The sequence below is a fragment of the Furipterus horrens genome, unplaced genomic scaffold (genome assembly GCF_987537825.1).
Source record: "Furipterus horrens unplaced genomic scaffold, mFurHor1.1.pri manual_scaffold_4, whole genome shotgun sequence".
NCBI classification, from domain to species: Eukaryota; Metazoa; Chordata; class Mammalia; order Chiroptera; family Furipteridae; genus Furipterus; species Furipterus horrens.
In genome coordinates this window covers 157,013,605-157,033,776 of record NW_028327174.1, presented here as the reverse complement: position 1 = coordinate 157,033,776, position 20,172 = coordinate 157,013,605, and the positions used below count along the sequence as shown (strand labels likewise).

Sequence of the window (20,172 nt, the reverse complement as noted above, 5' to 3'; positions counted from 1 at the left end):
CTTACATAGTATTTGGTATGTGTCAGGCACTTTCTAAGCCTTTTACAAAGGTTAATTCATTTAATATTTACATGTCTATGAGATAAGTACTATTATAATTCTCATTTTATATATGTGAAAAATATGACATGGAAAGACTAAATAATCTGCACAAGATTATACAGCTAGCAAGTGACAGCTTAACTCCAGACAGTCTGGCCCTGGTGGCCATGATGTTTTTACTCACATGCTGTCCTGTGTCTTTGGGAAGGACCATGCTGTTACTTATGACCCAGAGTCATGACATTTGGGAGAAAGTGATCACTCTTACGAAGAAAGAGAAGAACAATAAAGGAAAATACCATTCTCTGTGACCTTAGTCAGAACATGTAATTTTTCTATGTCCTTAATGTTACATTTAGTCATTCATTTTGGCTTCAAGAAAATAATAAAGTTTCATTTGTCTTTAGAGCATTAGAGATTTTGTAGGAAATGATGTCTTTTAATTACCAGATTGTGGTATTATTAACAATCTTTTTATTTAGATAAGTAAATTTTTCTCATATTGTATCTGAATAAATTAATAGAGTGTCTATGGAGTGCAATTAGAAGAGCTTCTCTCCTCGAAAGCTATTAACCCAAGCCCAATTTCTCAAATCCCATTGAATTCTAAATGCATATTCTAATTTTTGAATCTAGGAACAAAACTCTGATATTGCAGGTAATTAAATTCATCCTGAGGAAAGTGTATATGCAGATCATATTGCTAGCATTTGAACAGAATACTAATAGCAGACTGTGGGAAGTTTTGTTGGTTATTCTGAGCACTGGATGAATACTGGTCTATTTCAAATAACTCTGTGATTCATCTACAAAGCTCTAGGTCACAAGCAGAGCATTTAAAAGGAGACATAAATGCCAGAGTATAAAGATTTCCCTCACTTTAATGGCTACACTTCCTAAATCAGAAAATCTTCCAATTTTAGGTATAACAAAAATAGCATTGATATATGAAGGCACAAATTAACAACTTCTGTAAATAGGAACCCCTTTGTCAAAGACCCAATTTGAAAACTAAAATTTTATATAATACTATGACCATGTTTTGATGTCAAAAAATTTCCAATTACTATTAAAATGCCATAAAAAGAAAACTAAATTTGGCTTATTTCTATTTTTGCTGATGATTAAGTATCACAGTCAAGATTTTTAAATCATTCCAGTGTTTTGAAGGGAAAAAAAGGAAGAGCTAGGAAAGCAATAATTTTAAGAAAGAAAGCTTCTCAATATCTTACAGAATATGGCCACAAAATAAGGAAGGGTTCTTGGAGAAGACAGAGAAAGCCTTTGTGCCAAACACAAAGTATCTGATTCAGCACAGCAAATACTTGTGAAAAATTAGAAGCAAATACAGTCTTCCACATACTAAATGCACTTTGCCATTGTCCTCCTTTACTGGTAATTTACTTATCTCCTCCCAACTTTCCTGATTTCTTTCAGATGTTCTCTATATCACAAAAGGAAAATCAATTTCCTACAACAAATACACTTAAATTTTTACCTCCAATGCAGATGATTAGGGAAAAGCAGCACCATGGAGGGAAGGCTGAAATCACTAGTCTCAACTCATGTTATGTGACTTCGCACAAATCATTTAACTTCTTGGAGCCACAGTTTCCTCCTCTGCAAAATGGAAAATGTGCTTGACTCACAGATTGTTATGAAGATAAAATGAGATTATCACTGTAGCCCACTGTGTCATAAACCATTACATGCTATGAACACATCAAATGTTATGTCGGATCTTTTTCAAAACAATCTTATTAAACTCTTCCAGTCAAAGGCATGAGACCTAATATCTGTTATTTCTTTGTCAAATGGAGGAGATTTGCAAATGTCGGGGAGTAGTTAAAGGCAAAGAAGCATCAAAAATAAGATTTTCCTCCTAATGCAATCAGAAGGGTGGAAAAAGAACTAAAGCAGGAATAACAGTTATTAATGTTTACTGAGTATAACCAGGGCTTTAAAAGAACCAAATCACCTTGTTCCATCTGAAACAATCTCTGCTTCATCAATGACAGGCATCTCTCACACTTTGGAAAACAACCAACCTTGAGAATTCTTCTATTTCTAGAAATAGAATTCTATGGTTCTTATTGCTAAATGATTTATCCAGACCACAACTTTAGTCAGCTGCAAAACTGCGCTAAAAGTATAAGATTGTTAGTGTCTTTCATCTCTCCTAACCATTGAAGCCCACAATCAGCTAAGCTGCACATCATTCCTCAATTTTTACCAAATGACAGGCTGGATACAAGTGATAGGCAGATCAACTCAGACAGTTAATGACCTCGGGGAACTGGGATTTTATTGCAGATGGTTAGCAATGGAAAACAAATTTTGAGTTGTTATAAAAATTAAACACCTGCCGATGAATGATTGGATCTATCAAGTGACTAATCAGAAGAGTCTCTTCTATTGTTAATCATGTACAACTTCTATGTACACTTGATATTGCACAATTCTCTAGACCTATTTATGTAAGTTATTTGTCAACTAGACACATGCCCAGGTATGAGTGCTCAGGCTCTGACTCTTCAAGAAAACTTATTGGCAACACAAGTGTAATCATGTCACTTTCCAACTCAGATCCTTCAATGGCTTATGATTGGGGGGCAGGGATAAAACCTGAAATCTCTACCACTATCTCCTAAGCTCCCCTATTATCTTGCCCTTGCTTACCCCTTCTGTAACCCCATCCTGTTCCACTTTTTCTTTTGCTTTCTATGCTCCAGGCATACTGACATTTCACTTTCTCTAAACTAGGCCTGTTCATACTCTTTCATCTGCTGAGAATGCTCTCACCAACGCCCACCACACTCTGATGATGGTAATGCTCATTCATTCTTCAAGTCTCGCATAAAACAGCACTTCCTCAGTGGAATCTTCCCTAAGCTCTCTAGAGTAGATTTCATTCAACTGTTACATGCTTTTCTACTTCTTTTTACCACTGCTGGTTTTCATGGCTTTCTACTCCACTGGTGTGTAAGCTCACTGAAGTTTGGGAGAATATATATCTCATCTATCCCTGTAGCCCTCATAGGCACCACAGCATCTAGCACTAAATAGACATCACTAAACAATTGTTTAATTAATTAATTATTTAATTATTTAATTAATTAATAGTTTCAGACTGGTCAACAGCTAAGACCACACAGTCCTCCAGAATAGTAACTTGAGATGATCTGGTATCACTTTTCAACCTTATCTGGACCACCCTCTTTTTCTAAATGTGTATGTTCATGATATAAATCTTCCTAAAGGGCAAAGGAGTAACCCATTCCACTGCTAAATGGAGTGATGTTCCAGGATTCTTTGTATAATTCTGACACAGGGAATGCACCCTCCTCAAAGTTGGGCCACCATAATATGCAGCCTAGAGATTCCAGGTGAATCCTCACACAGTCCTGGAGCACAGCAGGGTACTGATATGAATGTATTCTCCAGCCTCCCATGTTGCTTTCTTTTAAACAGCAAGATCTGTCATGCCTTTACGTTAAAGGAAATTTTGTGACTTCCTGCTCAAGTAGCCACAGTGATGAAGGGAGTTGTGCAGTGCAATTGGTGTAATAAAAGGCAGGGTGGTGTAGTGGAAAGAGCACTAGATGAGGAATCAGAAGAACTAGGTTCTGGTTCTGGCTCTGCCTCTTATTTGCTGAGTAACCATAAGCATCTGGCTCTTTTTGGATAAAATATCCTTCCTTTTTAAATTGTATAAATCTTTTGGCTATAGGGTTCCTGTAAACACCAAATGAGATAACAATTATGTTTCACTATTTTATGGAGGAGTTGCTGATACTTCAATTATTTTAAAAAATTGTAAACTTTAAAATTCTAGGCAAATTATTATAATTTTGTCATTGGTTCTTAAAAGTTTTATCTTCCTGATTTTGGACATTACCTGTTATTCATAAGGTGAGTTTTTATTTCCAACCATATAACAGCTGGTAGAAATAGCCCAGTTCCTACCAGGCTAATGAGAGAGGAGCTAAACTTAGTTATGATTGGTCTATATTTAAGAGATAATAAACCATTAATTGGATATGATGCACCTCCCTTGCTTGCATTAATTCTATAGTGTAAAAACTGTCTTTTAATAAAGTAGTCAATATACCTCCTTATGGGTTAGACCCTTGTTAGCTATAACACACTATGATCTCAGCATAAATAATGATGACCTGAATGAGTCACAGGCCAGAAAAGCTACCACCTACATGAAATGATTTAGAGGAAACATAATTTCTATTTATCCCTATCAATGCTCAAAAATCCATTGCTGGGGTATGACCCTTGTTTTATAATCAAAGATAGAGTTAGAATTTAAATCTTTAGATATGTAATATGGTAAGTTTCTACCAAAATGCTAATAATTAATTAAAGGTGTTTTTTATTAAAGCATTTGGGGATAAGGGAATTAAATACATTCCATATAAAAGAAATAAAAAGAAAAAAGAACTGAATCTCACTTTACTCTTTTAGGTTCTGAGACATTAAAATGGATTTATTTTTAAATGCACTGTTTTTTAATGATCCCAGTCAAAATAGCTATTGTGAGAAAATACAGGAAGAAGTAACTCCTATCTAAATGGTCATAATGCTTTCTTAGGTTCTCTAATATGTCTCAGTAATATATACTGAATAGGAGCCGGGTTGACCAGTTCTGACATCGTTTTTAATTGCAGACTTATAAATGAATCTTTACGGGACCAGCTATTGGTGACCATCCAGAAGACTTTCACATACACTCGAACCCAAGCCCAGCACCTCTTCATCATCCTCATGGAGTGCATGAAGAAGAAGGAATTGGTATGTAAACACTGTTCCCTGTGAGTGGCAGAGCTCTCTTCATGTTCCCTCTGTCTGTTTAACCATTTTCTTGAATCACACACTTTATTCTTTCCAGCCAAGCTTACAGCCTTCCTCAGGCCCCTCTGGCTTCTGCAGTTGTCCCTCCTCAGTAGCTAAGACACTGCTTTTCCTGCCCTAATTTAATAAACCATGTGAGGCGGGGTTTAGTACCATTTCCCATTGAAGTTCACCCAAATGCTTCTGATTGCCTCAACCAAATGAGTTGAAGAGATAAAACCAGTTTCCTCCTGGGAAATGCTTCAGTTGATCCTGTCCTAGGTTTGGGGTTCCATTGTGCTTGTGAGCAGTGAATTGCTGATGTACCTATTGTCAGATATCTTAGTAACACAGGGTCCAGGCTAATATGCTAATCTATACAGGTAGAAAATGGAGGAATGTACTGATTGAATACTGGAAATTTCTGTAGTTTCCTAAGTGTCCTCCAAAAGCTACTAAAACATTTCCTGTATCTGGGAAAAGTGTCTTACAGACTGTGATATAGTCACAGAGACCTTCTGTTAGGTGAACAGAAATTTAAAAATGAGCTAACATGTAATGAGCACTTGGAATGTGCCAGGCAGAATACTGAGTCTTTACAGGTGCTAATTCCTGTGATGTTTGCTACTACCCTGATGAAAGAAGTATGACTTTTTTTTTTTAAATCTTAAAAACAAAGAAATTCAAAATCGTTTGCTTAGCAAATGAAGAACTGGGGCTCAAAACCAGTGGTGTTTAATGTCTGTTAGAAATATTTTTATCCAGAAATCGTGTCACTGAAGCCAGTGTGGTGAGCTTGCCCCCTCTGGGTAGGTCCTCCATAGGTCCCAGCAGGCAGGGGCTATTCCCAAAGGGCATCTGAACCCATCTGCTGACAGGCGAGCTAAGGAGCACTGTCAACCCTACCAGTGGTTTCACTCAGGTGTTAGACAGTCTAAGGTGGAGGTTAATCATCCTGAAATGACTACCTTTGGGGACATCAGGGGGCACTTCTCCTCCAGAGAGTCACCAGGACCAGACCCTAAAATGCTAAACCACAGGGGTATAGACAGAGAGGAGCCAGAGCTAGCTGCCTTCATCCAGTTCCCCCACTAGACTGTAAGTGCCTCGAGGCATGGGCAGGAACTATCTTGCTCAGCAACGTGTCCCTCTGCCTAGGACAGTGGCCGGCATACACACGGACTCCCTGAGACTTCCAAGAGGGAGAGCGGGAGGCAGTTTCTGAGTTTGAGAAACCCGACATTTAGAAAAGGGGTATTTGATTAAAGTAAGTGAGAGCCATCTCTGGAAAACACCCACGTGATCTTTGTGAGAAGCTTTCAGCAGTTTGCAGGTTTGAGTGAAATGAGTGGAGGGTAGGAGGCTGAGACAGCTCCTCTAATCTTTGAGTAATCATAGACCTCAGCAGCTTGTCCCTGCTGCATGGAGAAGCCATCATGCAGGTGGAGTTCACCGTTATGACCCAGGAGAGCCTCTGTAAACCCAGAGAGTGCCCCTGGCATCCCCCCATCTAGGAGGTGGGTAGCTCACAGCTGTCCAGCGCACCGCTGCCTTTGCCCCCAGTGTGGCACAAGCAACCCTGAGCTTCCACATGCCACAGTATGGATTTCCTCCTGACTGAGTACTGATGATGTGCCAATGCCGAGGCCACCGCTGACTGTGAAGTCTGACCAGAACTATACTTTTCAGCAGTCATGCAAGCTTCTTAGGAAAGCAGTTAGGATTATAATTCTAGGAACCAGTTAGAAGTCATAAAACAAAATGAGGCTGAATGCGCTTCTCTGGGTATTTCACAGGACTGTTCCCGGGGATTCTGCCTGATAACTGTCATGTCTTTAATCATGGCTCCTATTGAAAAGGTCAACTGTCTTTTAATGTGCCATCTTTGTTGCGAGATACATGGGGTATCCCTAGCTGTCGGGTAAGACAATGGGATTTTAACAAGAAATTAATTGTCCTTATCTGCACATCTGGGCAAAAATCAGGAGTTTCTAGTCATAAATGTAATAATAATTTCCATTTCTAAGGGACAACTTATGTGAATGGACAGTAGTAGTTGCTTCATGAAGGAGGCAGAGGTGAGGTAGGCATTACTTTTCCCTTGGAGGGAGCAGGGGAGGTCACCTGAGGCCGGGCGAGGTGAGGGGTGTGTGACAGCAGGAACAGCTGCCCTAGGACTGTTGTGCTCCAGAGCCCAGGTAACTTCTACTCACCACGCTGCACAGTTAGCGCACAAAACAAGGAAGCATTGCCTTAGCGGAGCTTCTCTTCGCTCTTGCCCCCTTCAAGTTTCCTTTGATTCCCTTCACAAACTGAGACACGATATTTTGAAGTCCAACTAAGCATTGCCAGATTCAGCTAAGGGATTTGGTTCTGGAGTAAATCTGACATCTTTGTCATCCCAGCATCCTAGTGACATATAACAGACAACTGCACTATAGATGTTTGTGCAGCTGGTGAAATACAGGCCTCTGGGCCATGGGGCCTCATGGAAAATTTGCACTGGTGGACATTTGTGAGTACTTTCTACTTACTCCATACCATTCTTGAAAAAAAATCACTTCTCTGCTTACTTTCCACTTTGGGTCAAAACAACATCTCAAAACTTATCACCTTCTGAGTACATATATCCCCCTAGGAACCAAATCATGAGCTAAGTTTCATCACTTGTTATTGGGGTGTAAAACTAGAAATCAAAGAGATAGAAACTATCCACAGCTGCATATTAATTTGGGGGGCAAATGTAAGGGTCAGGAAGGAAAGGGTAGAGAGACACTCCTCTTCCCTCCTCAAAGTTACTTTCTTGTGCATTCAATGTTATTAGATGCTCTGGGTTTTCTATTTCCTCGTCACTTCTCTTGCAGTTCATTTTCTCTTTCCACTTCTGGTTCTGCTCCTTCCTCCCTACTCTATAAACACATTTTTATCAAATATCAGTTCTTGGCCCTTTCCCCTTATCATTTGGAGACAACTCCCAAACGCATGAATACCTAGCCTTGTCTTTCTCCAAGCTCCTGCATGTCTGCGTTCCACACAAGGGCAGCAGCCCCATGTGCTCAGAGGGAAAGAAACTTCTTACAGCTGAAAGGGGGCTTTTTAAGCCAAATAGCTGAAAATCAGAGTCATGTATCAAGTTTAGAAAACAGTTCTCTCCAATACAAAGTTTGTGAAGAAATAGAAATATTCTTTGAAATAGATACTAAATTGTATTAGTTGCTTTTAGATTATTCGGCTATCATCTTCACATTAACAAAGTCCAAACATTTTAAATGAGATCGTGGAAAGCGGATACAGAAAAAGTATTGCTCCATTAGAAATGTTTTTCATATTAGTTTTCAATTTCTAGTGGGTTACAGATTAAGTTTGGGAAGTTCTGAAACTCTTTTAGATGATTAGAATATCACTGTTCTAAGAATGGGGATGATTCAGGCTCTGGAGTCAATTTAATACACAACAATGGGAAAGCTGCTGAATCTCTAAAGGCCTTTGTTTGCTCATCCAGAAAGTTGAGATAATAATAGTATTTATATTATTTGGGTTAGTTATAAGAATTAAATAAATTAGCATATGCAAAGAACATAGAAAAAACTCAATAAATATTTTTATTTTAACAATGATGATGATGTCTATGTAGCATTTAATATTTAACAAACATTATTTTTATGTACCCTGGCTGGTTTGGCTCAGTGGATTGAGCGTCGGCCTGCGAGCTAAGTGTCGCTGGTTCGATCTTCCAGTCAGGGCACATCAGAGAAGGAAAACTCTGACTCCAAAAAACCTCCGCTGCCTTGCGGCATACCTCTTCAGGGGAAAGGCTAAGGGAGTAAACCCCGACAGAAAATCCGGAGCCGGAGTCCCTGAGGCGGTTTGACGTTGTAGTCAACACCGGCAACTCCTGTGGCGCACCTGAAGCCAAGCTGTATTGACTCCGTCTTTCCCTTGGACCCTTCAGCTGCGAAGAGAGGGGGGGTCTGCTGCATGGGCAACAGCAGACCCTCCATATCACCCTGCCCAGGCTCTGTAGCTTCAGCTTCACTGGAGAGGACACTCCAGCGTCATCACAAGATGTCGATTCAACACGGGAGGAGACAGATACTGTGTCACTCCCGAGTCGGACTGCACAGCCATTCTCGGCGGTGCAGATAGACTCTTAAGAAGCTACACCATCGTCTCTCCAGACGGACGGCTGCCGACGATTTTTATGTCATCTTATTTGATACTAAAACCAGCTTTGCTAACATCAGTATTAGTATCACCATTTTATACAGGGAAACCAAAACTCAAAAGACTTAAGTGACAAGCCCAAGGCTTGAACCCAGAGTATCTTTTTGCAAATCCTGGCCTGTTTTTACTATATTTCAGCTGATTCCATATTCTAAATATTAGGTATGATCAAGTTTAAAATGACTTTAGATAGAAGGCCATTTTCTCTCTCATTCCTGGAGTAATCTAAACAAGTAGTCATTAGACTTTGAGATTCCTGGAGAAAAATACATTGTTGGTTGCTATTCCTGGGATGTCCTTGCCCCTGTGTAGTAGTCATGATATTTCTACAAGGACAATGTAAGCACAAGGTCCATGTCACTTGATATTTCTACATCAAGGGCAGACTAAAATTATTTTCTCCAGTATAATATTTAATCAGGTTAACTCAAAGCCCAGAATTAGACATCAACTTATGTTCTCACAAAATATTCATTGAAATAAAACAGGGAGTTGAAGGAAATATCATTTATACAATTTCTAGCCAAGACAGATAATAATACAAATAACACCTTTCACCTTACAATGTGTTAAGTATTATAACGCCTTATGTGGACAAAGTTTTGTTGCATTTCTTGTGCCATTTAAGCTGCACAAAAATGAGGCAAGAATTTCATCTTTTTTTGCTAAGAAGAAAAATTAAACAAACTGGAGAAGACTGAAGAAGTATACAGAAAATATCCATTTGATTTTCCACTTCGCTATCCAGATCTCACATTCTCTCTCATAACCAACACGACTGCCTAAAATTTTAATGCCCTTGATCTTTTTCAGCCACAATCATTAAAAATATCAGTAGATTAGAGGCAATAGAAAAACATAGAAAATACTGTACTCTCTTTTATTGGGAAAACTAAATTAAAATAATGTAAAAATGAAGTATAAATAATACACAAAAATAAACATACTATTGTATTATTTTACTCGGTTTAACAGCTTACTTACTATGTAATTTCCATGTCAATTGTTTTGAGTTCCAACTCTAGGAAGATATTCCTACAGACTGTAGGGATTCCACTCCCTGTTCCCACTCTGCCTCCTGAGTCCTTGGTCTTACCGTGCCCATCTAGACAATCTGTCTTTGCTTGGTCTCACAGCCCCTATTCTCTCCATTCTAACAAACAACTGCTGAATGGCTCCTTTTAAACAGCAACTCTCATAATGAAACCCCTATTGCCCTCACTAGTGTTTCCCAAAGTGAGAAATGCTGATTGCAAATGAGATAACTTCAGGTGAAATGCAAATTAATATTCTTTATTTTAAGAGGTATGTTTTTATTTGTATATATATTAGAAATAATTATAAAAACACAAAACGATGGGTATTAAGCCTAAACAAATACAAATTTTAAAGAAAATCAATTTGAAGGAAAATATCTAATTGTAGTGTTTATATATAAATACAGCAAAAAGATGAGATTGTACAAGAATGACTGTAGGTTGGGACATACTGGCCTTTAGAATTACATTTCAGTTTCTTAGTATGACATTAAAGACCCTCCATGATCCAAGTCTAGTCTACCTTTCCAGCCACAGTCACTAGTACTACTATTCTTGTCCCTTATACTCAAGTCTAATCAAATTTAATTTCCTTTGAGGAAAAAACTATGCCTCACACATTTTTCTTTCTTTTGTGCAAGTTCTTGGATCCCCTCTCAAATGTTAAATGTGCTGTCTCACAAGCACTAGGATCAATTCTCCATCTCTACCCTACAGCCTATTCCCAAACAGGAGTTTTTCTATTCCAAATAGCAATATATAGGCCAATGTTTTCCCTGAATTCAATACAGAACAAATTCTTTTTTTTCTTTTTTTGTTTTTAATTATTTTTTTTCTAAATTTTATTTTTTGGTTATTCAATTACAGTTGTCCCATTTTTCCCCCATTGCTCCCCACTCCCAGCCCACCCCTTCTCCCACAATTATATCCCTCCCCATTGTCCATGTCCATGAGTCATTCATACACGTTCCTTGACTAGACCCTTCCCTTACTTATCCCCTTTCTCTCCCTCTCCCCTCCCCCCTACTGACTACTATTCTAGTCTTTGCCTATTTAGTTCGTTTGTTTGTGTTGCTCTTTAGTTTCCTGTATTAGGTGATATCATATGGTATTTTGCTTTCTTTGCCTGGCTTATTTCACTAAGCATAATTCTCTCTAGTTCCATCCATGTTGTCGCAAATGGCAGGAGTTCCTTCTTTCTTTCTGCTACATAATACTCCATTGTGTAAATGTACCACAGTTTTTTGATCCACTCATCTACAGATGGGCACTTAGGCTGTTTCCAGCACTTAGCTATTGTAAACAGTGCTGCAATGAACATAGGGGTGCAGAACAAATTCTTAGCCTAGTGTCTGAGAATAACTACAAGTCTTTAGGGAGTTCTGCAAATCCCTTAAAAATATATGCAAGATTCTTGTGAGTATAAGCATATTTTGGGAAGAATGCATCCAATTCTCAGATTCCCCAAGGTATGAATGACTCAGAGTTAAAAACCACTGTATTCTAGAGGTCTCTCCATGGCAGCAACTAAGTTAAAGTCACAGGAGCCATATACATTGTCTTACATTCCTTCTAGTCTTTCATAGACACCTCACCTAGATACATATTTAACTTCTGAGCAAACCTCCATGTTTTTCATTAGCAGTTTTTATACAGCTAATTTCTTACATGCTAAATCATGTATGTCAGGAAGTCATCAGCTTATGAGCAGGCTATGATCCAAGGATCAATTCCAGAATCAGTTTTCTCATAGAGCAATATTCTGGTTTGTTATGAAGACCCTGAGAACAAGAAACGAAGACATACAGTAGGAGAGAAGAAAGTTTTTAGGGACAGGCTTGACCCGAGACAAAGTTGTTAATATATTAACATTTGAGTAACTGCTCCCTCGTTCTCTGCAGCATTGCCCACAGAGATACCCCCAAAACCCTCTTTAGCACCCTAATAGAACTTCCCCCATCTTCTTCCTCCAGAGTTTCCCAACTCTCACCTCCCACAATGAATTTCATGTCCTCTCTGAAGAGGAACTGGCCTGGGATTCTGGAGGCCAGCAGTATTGAATTCACATTCATGTTTGTCAGATTGATAGCTCTTTGATCTCCATAACATACTTGAATTTCCAATAGAGGACATATACTGAACCAAAGGAATTATTGATTAGGGGACTTTTAGGAAGTATAGCAATGGAAGGGGGAAATACAGGTGGGAGAAATGAGGACAGGGTGGGCTACCAATTAAGCCTTATATAGAAATCTCCTTCCCATATCAACTTTTATACTCAAATCATTTCCAAACTCTGCTTCCTACAGCATCTTCATGATGGGTAAAGGCAAAGAGAAAGAGAATGTTAAACATAACAGCCACTGGTCCACTCTTTCTCCGTTTTAAATTTCTCTTAGCTCTCTAACCCTTTTCCAGTAATATTTTTTTGACTACAGATTGTAGGACTAAAGTTTGAAAACCACTGTTCCAAAATAGGTGTTTCCCAGCTTATTCCCGTCCTCCACTTCTGATTTCACAAATTTTTCTCAAACTCATTGAGTTTTGTTGTGTTTTCGACCCACAGTGTTTGCAGAATAAAATAGAGGAGTGAAGAGTTAGAGGGAAATAAATGGGAAGGGACTATTGAGGTTATTTATGTGCATGAATTATTTGTAAACTGGGTGTCTGAAAACCAGATACTTTCTACTTTCTCTTCCATGCTAATCAATTGTATAAAGTACCTCCTATCGTTTAAACTCGTGCACCCACACTTTTTTAATATTAGTATTTATGCTTCTTATTATTAGATGTGAGGCTCAGTAAGTGAATGCATTCATCAAATTTCAAGGTGTCAGCCAGGACCATTAGCCTGTTGTTGATTAGGTGTTGCTCAATATATCATCTTTCCTGTTTATTATCTGCCTTCACCAAACCCAAGCCTTGCCCTGAGAAAATTATCCTAATCAGGAAAAACAAGCATGCTCTGCAAAGAAGAGTATCACTGCTACTGTTATCTCAATCGTGGATTTAGGATTTCATCTGCTTTACTTGGTCATCTTCTCCTTCAGATGGAATTTAAAAGTTTTACTGCTTATCTCCTCCCTTATCATATACATTATTTTCCGTTCTCCCCCTGTCCTCTGGCCTTTTCTTTCTGATATTCTCTTTATTCTACTGCCCAATCCCACTATTTGTTATCAGCACAGTTATCAGTTATAGGAGCTGGTGCTCAGGCTTCACGGTGTGGCTGTTTTTTCACCTTCATGTCCATGATGACATGGCTAACATTTAATTCACCCCTGTCCTGTGGGCCATCCCAGGGGCCTATGTTGGCCACATGATTGTAGTTTTCTTCTTCTCCTCCTCCTCTTCCTTCTTTTTAATTCATAGGAACATAGACACATAATCTGTAAAAGCATAGAGGTTTGGGGTGCTAAGAAACCACACAGCAGTGATTCTCAACCTTGGCTGCACGTGAGAAGTATGTGGAGCTTTAAAAACTACTGATGCCTGGATTCCACTCCTAGAGATCCTGATGGAATTGCCCTGCTGTGTGAAAGATTGTAAAAGCTCTCCAGGCGGACTTCCTGATACCAGGGACTTCTTGCTCCTGCACTATTACCTCTTACACATTCTATTTGCTTCAGTGTCTTCAGGCCTATACAAGGTCTGGCAGAATTTGCCTCAGGAGATGGGCTTAATTTTTCTGGAAAATATATTAAAATTTTCTATCTGAAATTCCTCATTCTTACAGCTGCCACAACTGAAGCATCATTATACATTGAGACAGGCCTGGTGGAAGCTGGAGCAGAGAAAGAGTATAATTAAATGAAATTGGCCACAACCAACTTGATTTTAAATATTGTGATCAGATCCTTCTCCAAGCACTTGGCCATGACATTTAACAAGTGATGCGAATGACTGTTGGGGCTTCACTGCCACATGGAGGGCCCTCTGCACATGCCAACAATGAGCTACTAAATGAGAAAAGCGGAACAAGAGAGAAGGTACCACTGACTAGTACAGGGAAAGGAAGAGAAGGAAGGAAGGGAAAGAAGAAAGAGTGAGTTAATACCTAGCTTGCCAGCTGCTTTTTCTAATTTTATCTTCTCCGCAATACTAAGAGAGAGATAATACTGTCCCTATTTTTACAGACAAAAAAATGTGTTAAGAGAAGGTAACCATTTGCTCGAGGTGACTCTGCTAGTAACTGACATAATTGGTCCTCCTCCTACCACTCCCCCATTATCATCAACCATTCAAAGAACTACTACCCTAGTTTTGAAGGACAGAGAACACAAACTCTCCAGTTATGAATGAACTAAAGTTTCCTAGCACTTCCCACCAACCTGTTCCAGGTGGGAGGAAGCGTAGGTCCCACCCAGGGGAGATGAGGATGACAGCTCTCAGCCCTCCCAGTGGAGGCAGGATGACGTGGGACCCAAGAAACAGAGTTTTGAGTTTCTCTGGCAGCATGTCAGCCTCCAAGGGGACCTGAGTCAGGGAAAAACAGGATTTTCAACAGCAGGTTCCAACAGGTGCTGCCTGAATGCAAAGACTGGAGAGTGAGGCCTTCCACCCGGCTTCTCGGGGAATGGGTGGGGGGGCTTCTGTTACGGAACAATTGAGGAGACAAGAGAATTTGTTCTCATAGGAAACAACAGGGCATTCACAAAGACTCATCATCCTCTCATCTACCAATACTAAGAAATAATTAAACACTAATGATTACAATATTCTATATAGACAAACTACTGCACTTCAAAAAAAACTACATCATTTTATTTCCAAAATTGTAGAGGACAGAATAGTAACCAGAGGAGAAATCTTTTACAAGGTAGCATTTTCTTGGGACTGGGGTTGAGTAGAGCGTGGAACAGCAGTCTCTCAGGAGACATTTTCCCTAGAAATGACTACCAATCCTTTCACCCTAAGTCTCTTCTTCTTGCCTTGGCACTGGTCTCTCATCCCAACACTCTGGTCTTCTTTCAATACCCGAAACAGCCCTGAGTCATCTTTCTCATTCTTCATTCTCATCTTGAACATTACCTCCTCCAGGAAGCTTTCCCTGACCACCCTATACAAAGCAGTTCCCCTTTTCATTCCACTATTGATTTCCTAATAGCACTTGTCACACTTTGCAATCCTCTTATCTATTATTTTTGCATGTGTTTTTGTCTATCTGCACCTTTAGTAGGCATATCTATATTGGCCAACATGTCACACATTTCTAGATACAAAGTAGATCCTCAGTTTAAATATTTACTGAGTAACTTAAGAAACGAAGTTCAAGTCTGCCACGTCTGATGCTTCCTGCACTCTTTTTGTAACTACTACTTAGAATGAGCTTTACCTCAGACCCTGTACTAGGCACTTTGCTTATATTTCATTTAAGACTCAAAACAACACTGTGTGATAGGTATTCTTTCTCCAATTTTACCGATTAAGAAATTTTGAAAGAGTAGGTGTCTTGCCTATATCAACATTATAACTGAAACAGCCAGGATTCGAGCACAGATGTGTCTAATTCCAAAGCATTTGCCCTTTTCACTTTGTAACACTACCTCTAAGGGAAAAAAAGAGAATGTATTAGGAAGAATAGATAACCTTTCCAAAAAAATTGAACAATAGTACTTTTCATTTATCTTTCGTCCTCTCCTTTTATCTGTTCATTCCTTCTCCCCAGGCCTCCATTTCACATTGCAAAAAAACATGCATGTTCACTGGAAGAAAATAAGGAAAGTAGTCCCTGTCACAGATAGCACTTTCTGAAAACACTGATCAGAAAGCCACTCCGAATGGCAAGCTCTTTTTCCATGGTTCTCACAGAAATCTCTTCTCTTAGTACCTATTTCAGAGCCTCAGAGCAGCAGACCTCAATGCACCAATCCCCGCCCCTGCGCCTCCATAGAGGAGCCGCTGAATGGCTGAGTGCTCCAGAGAAAGGCTACAGTGGCCAGATAACACACCTACCAACATCCCAAAAATTCAGAGCTCACAAGAACTAACTCGCAAGTTCTGTATGGATAAAAATGGGGGCAGGATGATAGAGGAGAGGACTCCAGTGTGACAGAGTTTGAGACGGCGCAGACTTGTCACCAGCTTTAAATGCCCGTGTTCCAACTCTGCCTAAGATAAAATGTTTTCTGACAACCTGCTTTCTAACCAGACCTCAGCCATCTGCCATCTATGATCCCTTTGTCTCCCCTTTTCCTTGGTCCTCAGAAGCTCTCCATCCTCAATGCAGCTGTTTTATTTCCTTGTATGGGTTGATTCTGTCGCTCTGCCAGCTCAGCAAACTTGGTAGCTTTCTCAGCCACAATAAACTCAGCCAGAAGGCTCAGAGAGGAGAATTTCCTAAACCTCCTTATAATATGCTGACAAACTCCCAGACACCCAGTGGGCACAGATACTCAGAGGGGTGGGAAACAGAGCAGATGCCAGGCCCAGCATACCTCGCACACAAATAAACACAGACATGTGTAACCAAAGCTCACGGCAGAAAAATCCAAGCAGGAAATGCATCTCTTTCGAAAGCCAAAGCATCACACATGCCAACAAATTATAAGCACTGAGCAGAAGTCCAGGAACTGTGAAGGCATTCACGGGGTGGGCTTCTGCTTAGGATATTCATTCCCATTCCACTTAGGGTCCACTTCAAAGTCGCATAGAGCAAGAAAAAGTCTGCCTGTTACTCGCAATCTTTTGTTCACCCAACTACGTTCACAGTCATTCATTTCACGAGCATTCATTGAGTACCTGCTACATGCCAGGCTCTATTCTAAGGTCTGGGGAGGTACAGCAGCGCCTGCCCCCATTCCGCCTACATTCCTGTGGGGCAGAGATGATGATGAAATATGAAATAAACATATGGAAGGGAAGAGGGAATGATCTTATGCTAATAAATCAAGGACTACAAAGATTGATAATTTGCTACCGGATTTAGCAAGCTGGAGCTCATGGGTGAGCAGAAGTGCAGGTTCAGTGGTCTGTGGGAGAAAATCCTGGACGGAGTGCCTTCGGGAGAGAGCGAGGCTGCTGCCAGGAGTGGAGACAGAATATAAAGTGCTTTGGAGAAATTTTGTAATAAAGGAAAACCAAAACTGAGGAAGAAGCTGTAGGAGACCAGAGATCAAGAGATGATAGTACAATACCTCTTATCCTTAAAAAAAAAAAAAAAGTGCCATGACCTGAAATATTTATCCCATTTAACATTGGAAGATGCAGGACAGAGATTTCAGTAATGTCTGCATTCCCTTATTTACTCAAGAGAAAAGGTACCAAAATATTTCTGGTCTGGGGGCCACTGAGGAATCAAAGAGGTTCAAATCGTGATCATGTTAAAAAGCTGCCGTTTATTGGGAACCATTAGGTACTAGGCAATTAGGACCTTCTCTCATTTTAATCTGAAAACCACCAAAAGAAGTATGCATATTATCAACTTTCTTCTCTAAAACTTAGAAGTTAAGTAATTTGCCCTGGAGACACAGAGTTATGGAGCAGCATTAAAATTTGAATCCAGACTTGTTTCAAAAAAAAAAAAATCTTTTGTTCTTTCCACTCTCTCTTCTAATAATGAGAAAAGGACAGGCTTTTAACTCTCTAGCCTTAAAAATTCTCACCTTCAAATGACCAGATTAGGTGGAAACAGGACCCAGATGACCTCTAGTCCCATCCAGCCCTGCTTTTCATGGATGCTGTGATTCATTTACACAGTTTTCTTTTATATTTCAAATTATTATTTTTACACTCACAAGTTAATTTTGCATCTCTCAGTGAACAATTATTTTGCACTTGATTTTTAATGTAGCTTTTATCCAGTTCATGTTTCCATTGTGAAAGTAATATATGCTCATTAAAAATGTTTATTATAGAGAATTTGAAGACCAGCAAAAAATAAAAGGAGGAAAAATATCATACATAGCCCCATAAGTACCACAGGCTTTTGTTGAATTTCCTTCTAAGGTGTTTTTCTTTCCTATACATAAGTTTTTGGATTTGTTTTATTTTAAACATAGTTATAGTCAGGTAATCTTTACATAGTGAGTCTTTCATTTAGCATTAAAACCTTGCATTTGTTCATTCTATCTATAACCATACATCTTTTAGGGTTAAATCATTCATTATTTCATAGTGAAATTCCCCAACTGAAACCATTGAGGTTGAGCGTTAAATTCAAGGAAAGATACTGACAGTACAACTAATCCCGCCCAGCCATGCTTTAAGAAAAGAGCAGGTGTCTGATTATAACACCTGAGTCAGTGCTACTAACAACTTTTCCCCCCATTTATTGCAGTTCTCAAAACTGCTTTTTTAAAGGGAGCTGCCTTGGCAAGTATATACTTTGGCGTCATTCTATTATCAATGGTATGACCCTATGGAGAACACTTGAAAAAACTTTGGATTTAGAAGCATGACAACCCCACATCTGCCTAACAAAGCCCTCCCTAACCATTATTGCACATGAATGCTGTTTATAGGCATCTACTGAGGACTGCATAGTATTCTAACATTTGAACAGAGGATAATTGTTAAATATTATAATACAGAGATAACCCTTACTACTTGACCCTTTTTTTTAAATCAGAAATTGCCAACAGCACTTTATTTTTTCTTTTCAACATCCTATTCTGCTGCTTCCTTGCCTCTTTTAGCCCGGATGCCAAAGAGCCGAGCATTGGCACGGGCCATGCGAAGACTGGCAAAGGCCTTTAAGTTCTTCTCCTCTGTGATGACTCTGGCTTTCTCCTTCTTGTAGACATTCTGTATGGGCATGACTGGTCTTGTCAGCTGGGTGGCCAATTTGAGTTCTTTTTCAGAGCTGTCGCCCTTCTTGGGGGCCGAGGGTTTGTGGGGAAGAGGATGAGCTTGGAGCGGTACTCCTTCAGCCATTGCACATTGGCCTGCAGGGACTCAGTGCACTTGTTCCACCTCCTCAGATCCACCGAGATGCCAATGGTCTGGGCCACCTTTCTGTGGATGCCGGCTGCCTTTAACTCCTCCAGGCTGAAGCCCCTGCCGGAGGTCACTTTGGTGTGGTACCTCACCGTGGGCCTGATGGGTCCAGACGCAGGGCGCAGGGTGATGTGACGCGCTTTGGCTTGCCGGGCCTTGCGCCTGCCTGCCTATCTTCTCACCGGCTGGTTAAACCACATGGCAACGCGTCGCTGCCAGTCCTTGTGGAAGTGGGGCTTTAGAATCATGCCATTTCGGCTGGGCACCATGGCTACTGCCTCATTACTTGACCCTTTTTACTCGTGATGTTTATATGATAAGACTAGTTCGAATTTATTTAACATCCCAACCTTTCGTGGAGCAGTTTGCTGAGTTGGTGAGTATCATAGGTTCTTAAGCATCATGGACTTGGAAGCAGTCAAAATCTACTAGAGAACCTTCATCCCCTAAATACTCAGTTCCAAGTGAGGGAGCTACAAGATAAGAAGAAATTGCATGATAAAAAGAAATATGAAGACCCAACTTGTACCTGACATTGGTGATGAATGCAGCTTTTCACTGATGTACTCCTGCCAGTCCTGCCTGGTATGATTTGTATCCTTCATGAATGCACCCATAATGCTGGCCCTGTAAGTCTCCTGTTTCCTCAGTATAATACAACCAGCAAGGTTACTTACATACCAGCTGTTGACTGACAAAACAGTGATCTATTATTGAAGAGGACTTGGGTGACTGTACAGCACATTCTTCACATGCAACAAGAGCTATGTTGAGGACAATGTTAGAAACCAATGACAACCACAGATGAAAATTTCCTTTTATTCTTTCTCTCATGCATGTTCTATTTCTCTTTTTGTCTTTCTTTTCCTTTGGAGTTGTTTTACAAGCAGTATTGCCAATAAATCTGTGTCTGATCAGGAGTGGTTCATTTTGTAAAATGTCATTGAATTTAAACTATTGACAAATAGTATCTGTTTCCTTCCAGGACTGTTGTTATCTAGAAAAATTGTATCTTCTTGGCTGCTTTGTCTCTCACCACAGTATTTAAAAACAAAAACAAAAACCTGTTCTATGCATTTATAAAGAAAAT

General features: G+C 39.7%; 1 protein-coding gene and 1 pseudogene across 1 annotated transcript in view; one reads left to right on the top strand and one right to left on the bottom strand.

Annotated features, from left to right (window-relative positions):
- Positions 1-20,172, top strand: part of TRPM3 (transient receptor potential cation channel subfamily M member 3) — a gene marked incomplete at its 5' end in the record, with an annotated part of 281,767 nt that overhangs the window by 88,618 nt on the left and 172,977 nt on the right. The window contains one exon of the mRNA XM_090275220.1: positions 4,722-4,845. Coding sequence (XP_090131346.1) covers positions 4,722-4,845 — 124 coding nt within the window. The remainder of the gene's footprint in view (positions 1-4,721; positions 4,846-20,172) is intronic.
- On the bottom strand, positions 18,732-19,356 carry LOC150013146 (large ribosomal subunit protein eL13 pseudogene; annotated as a pseudogene).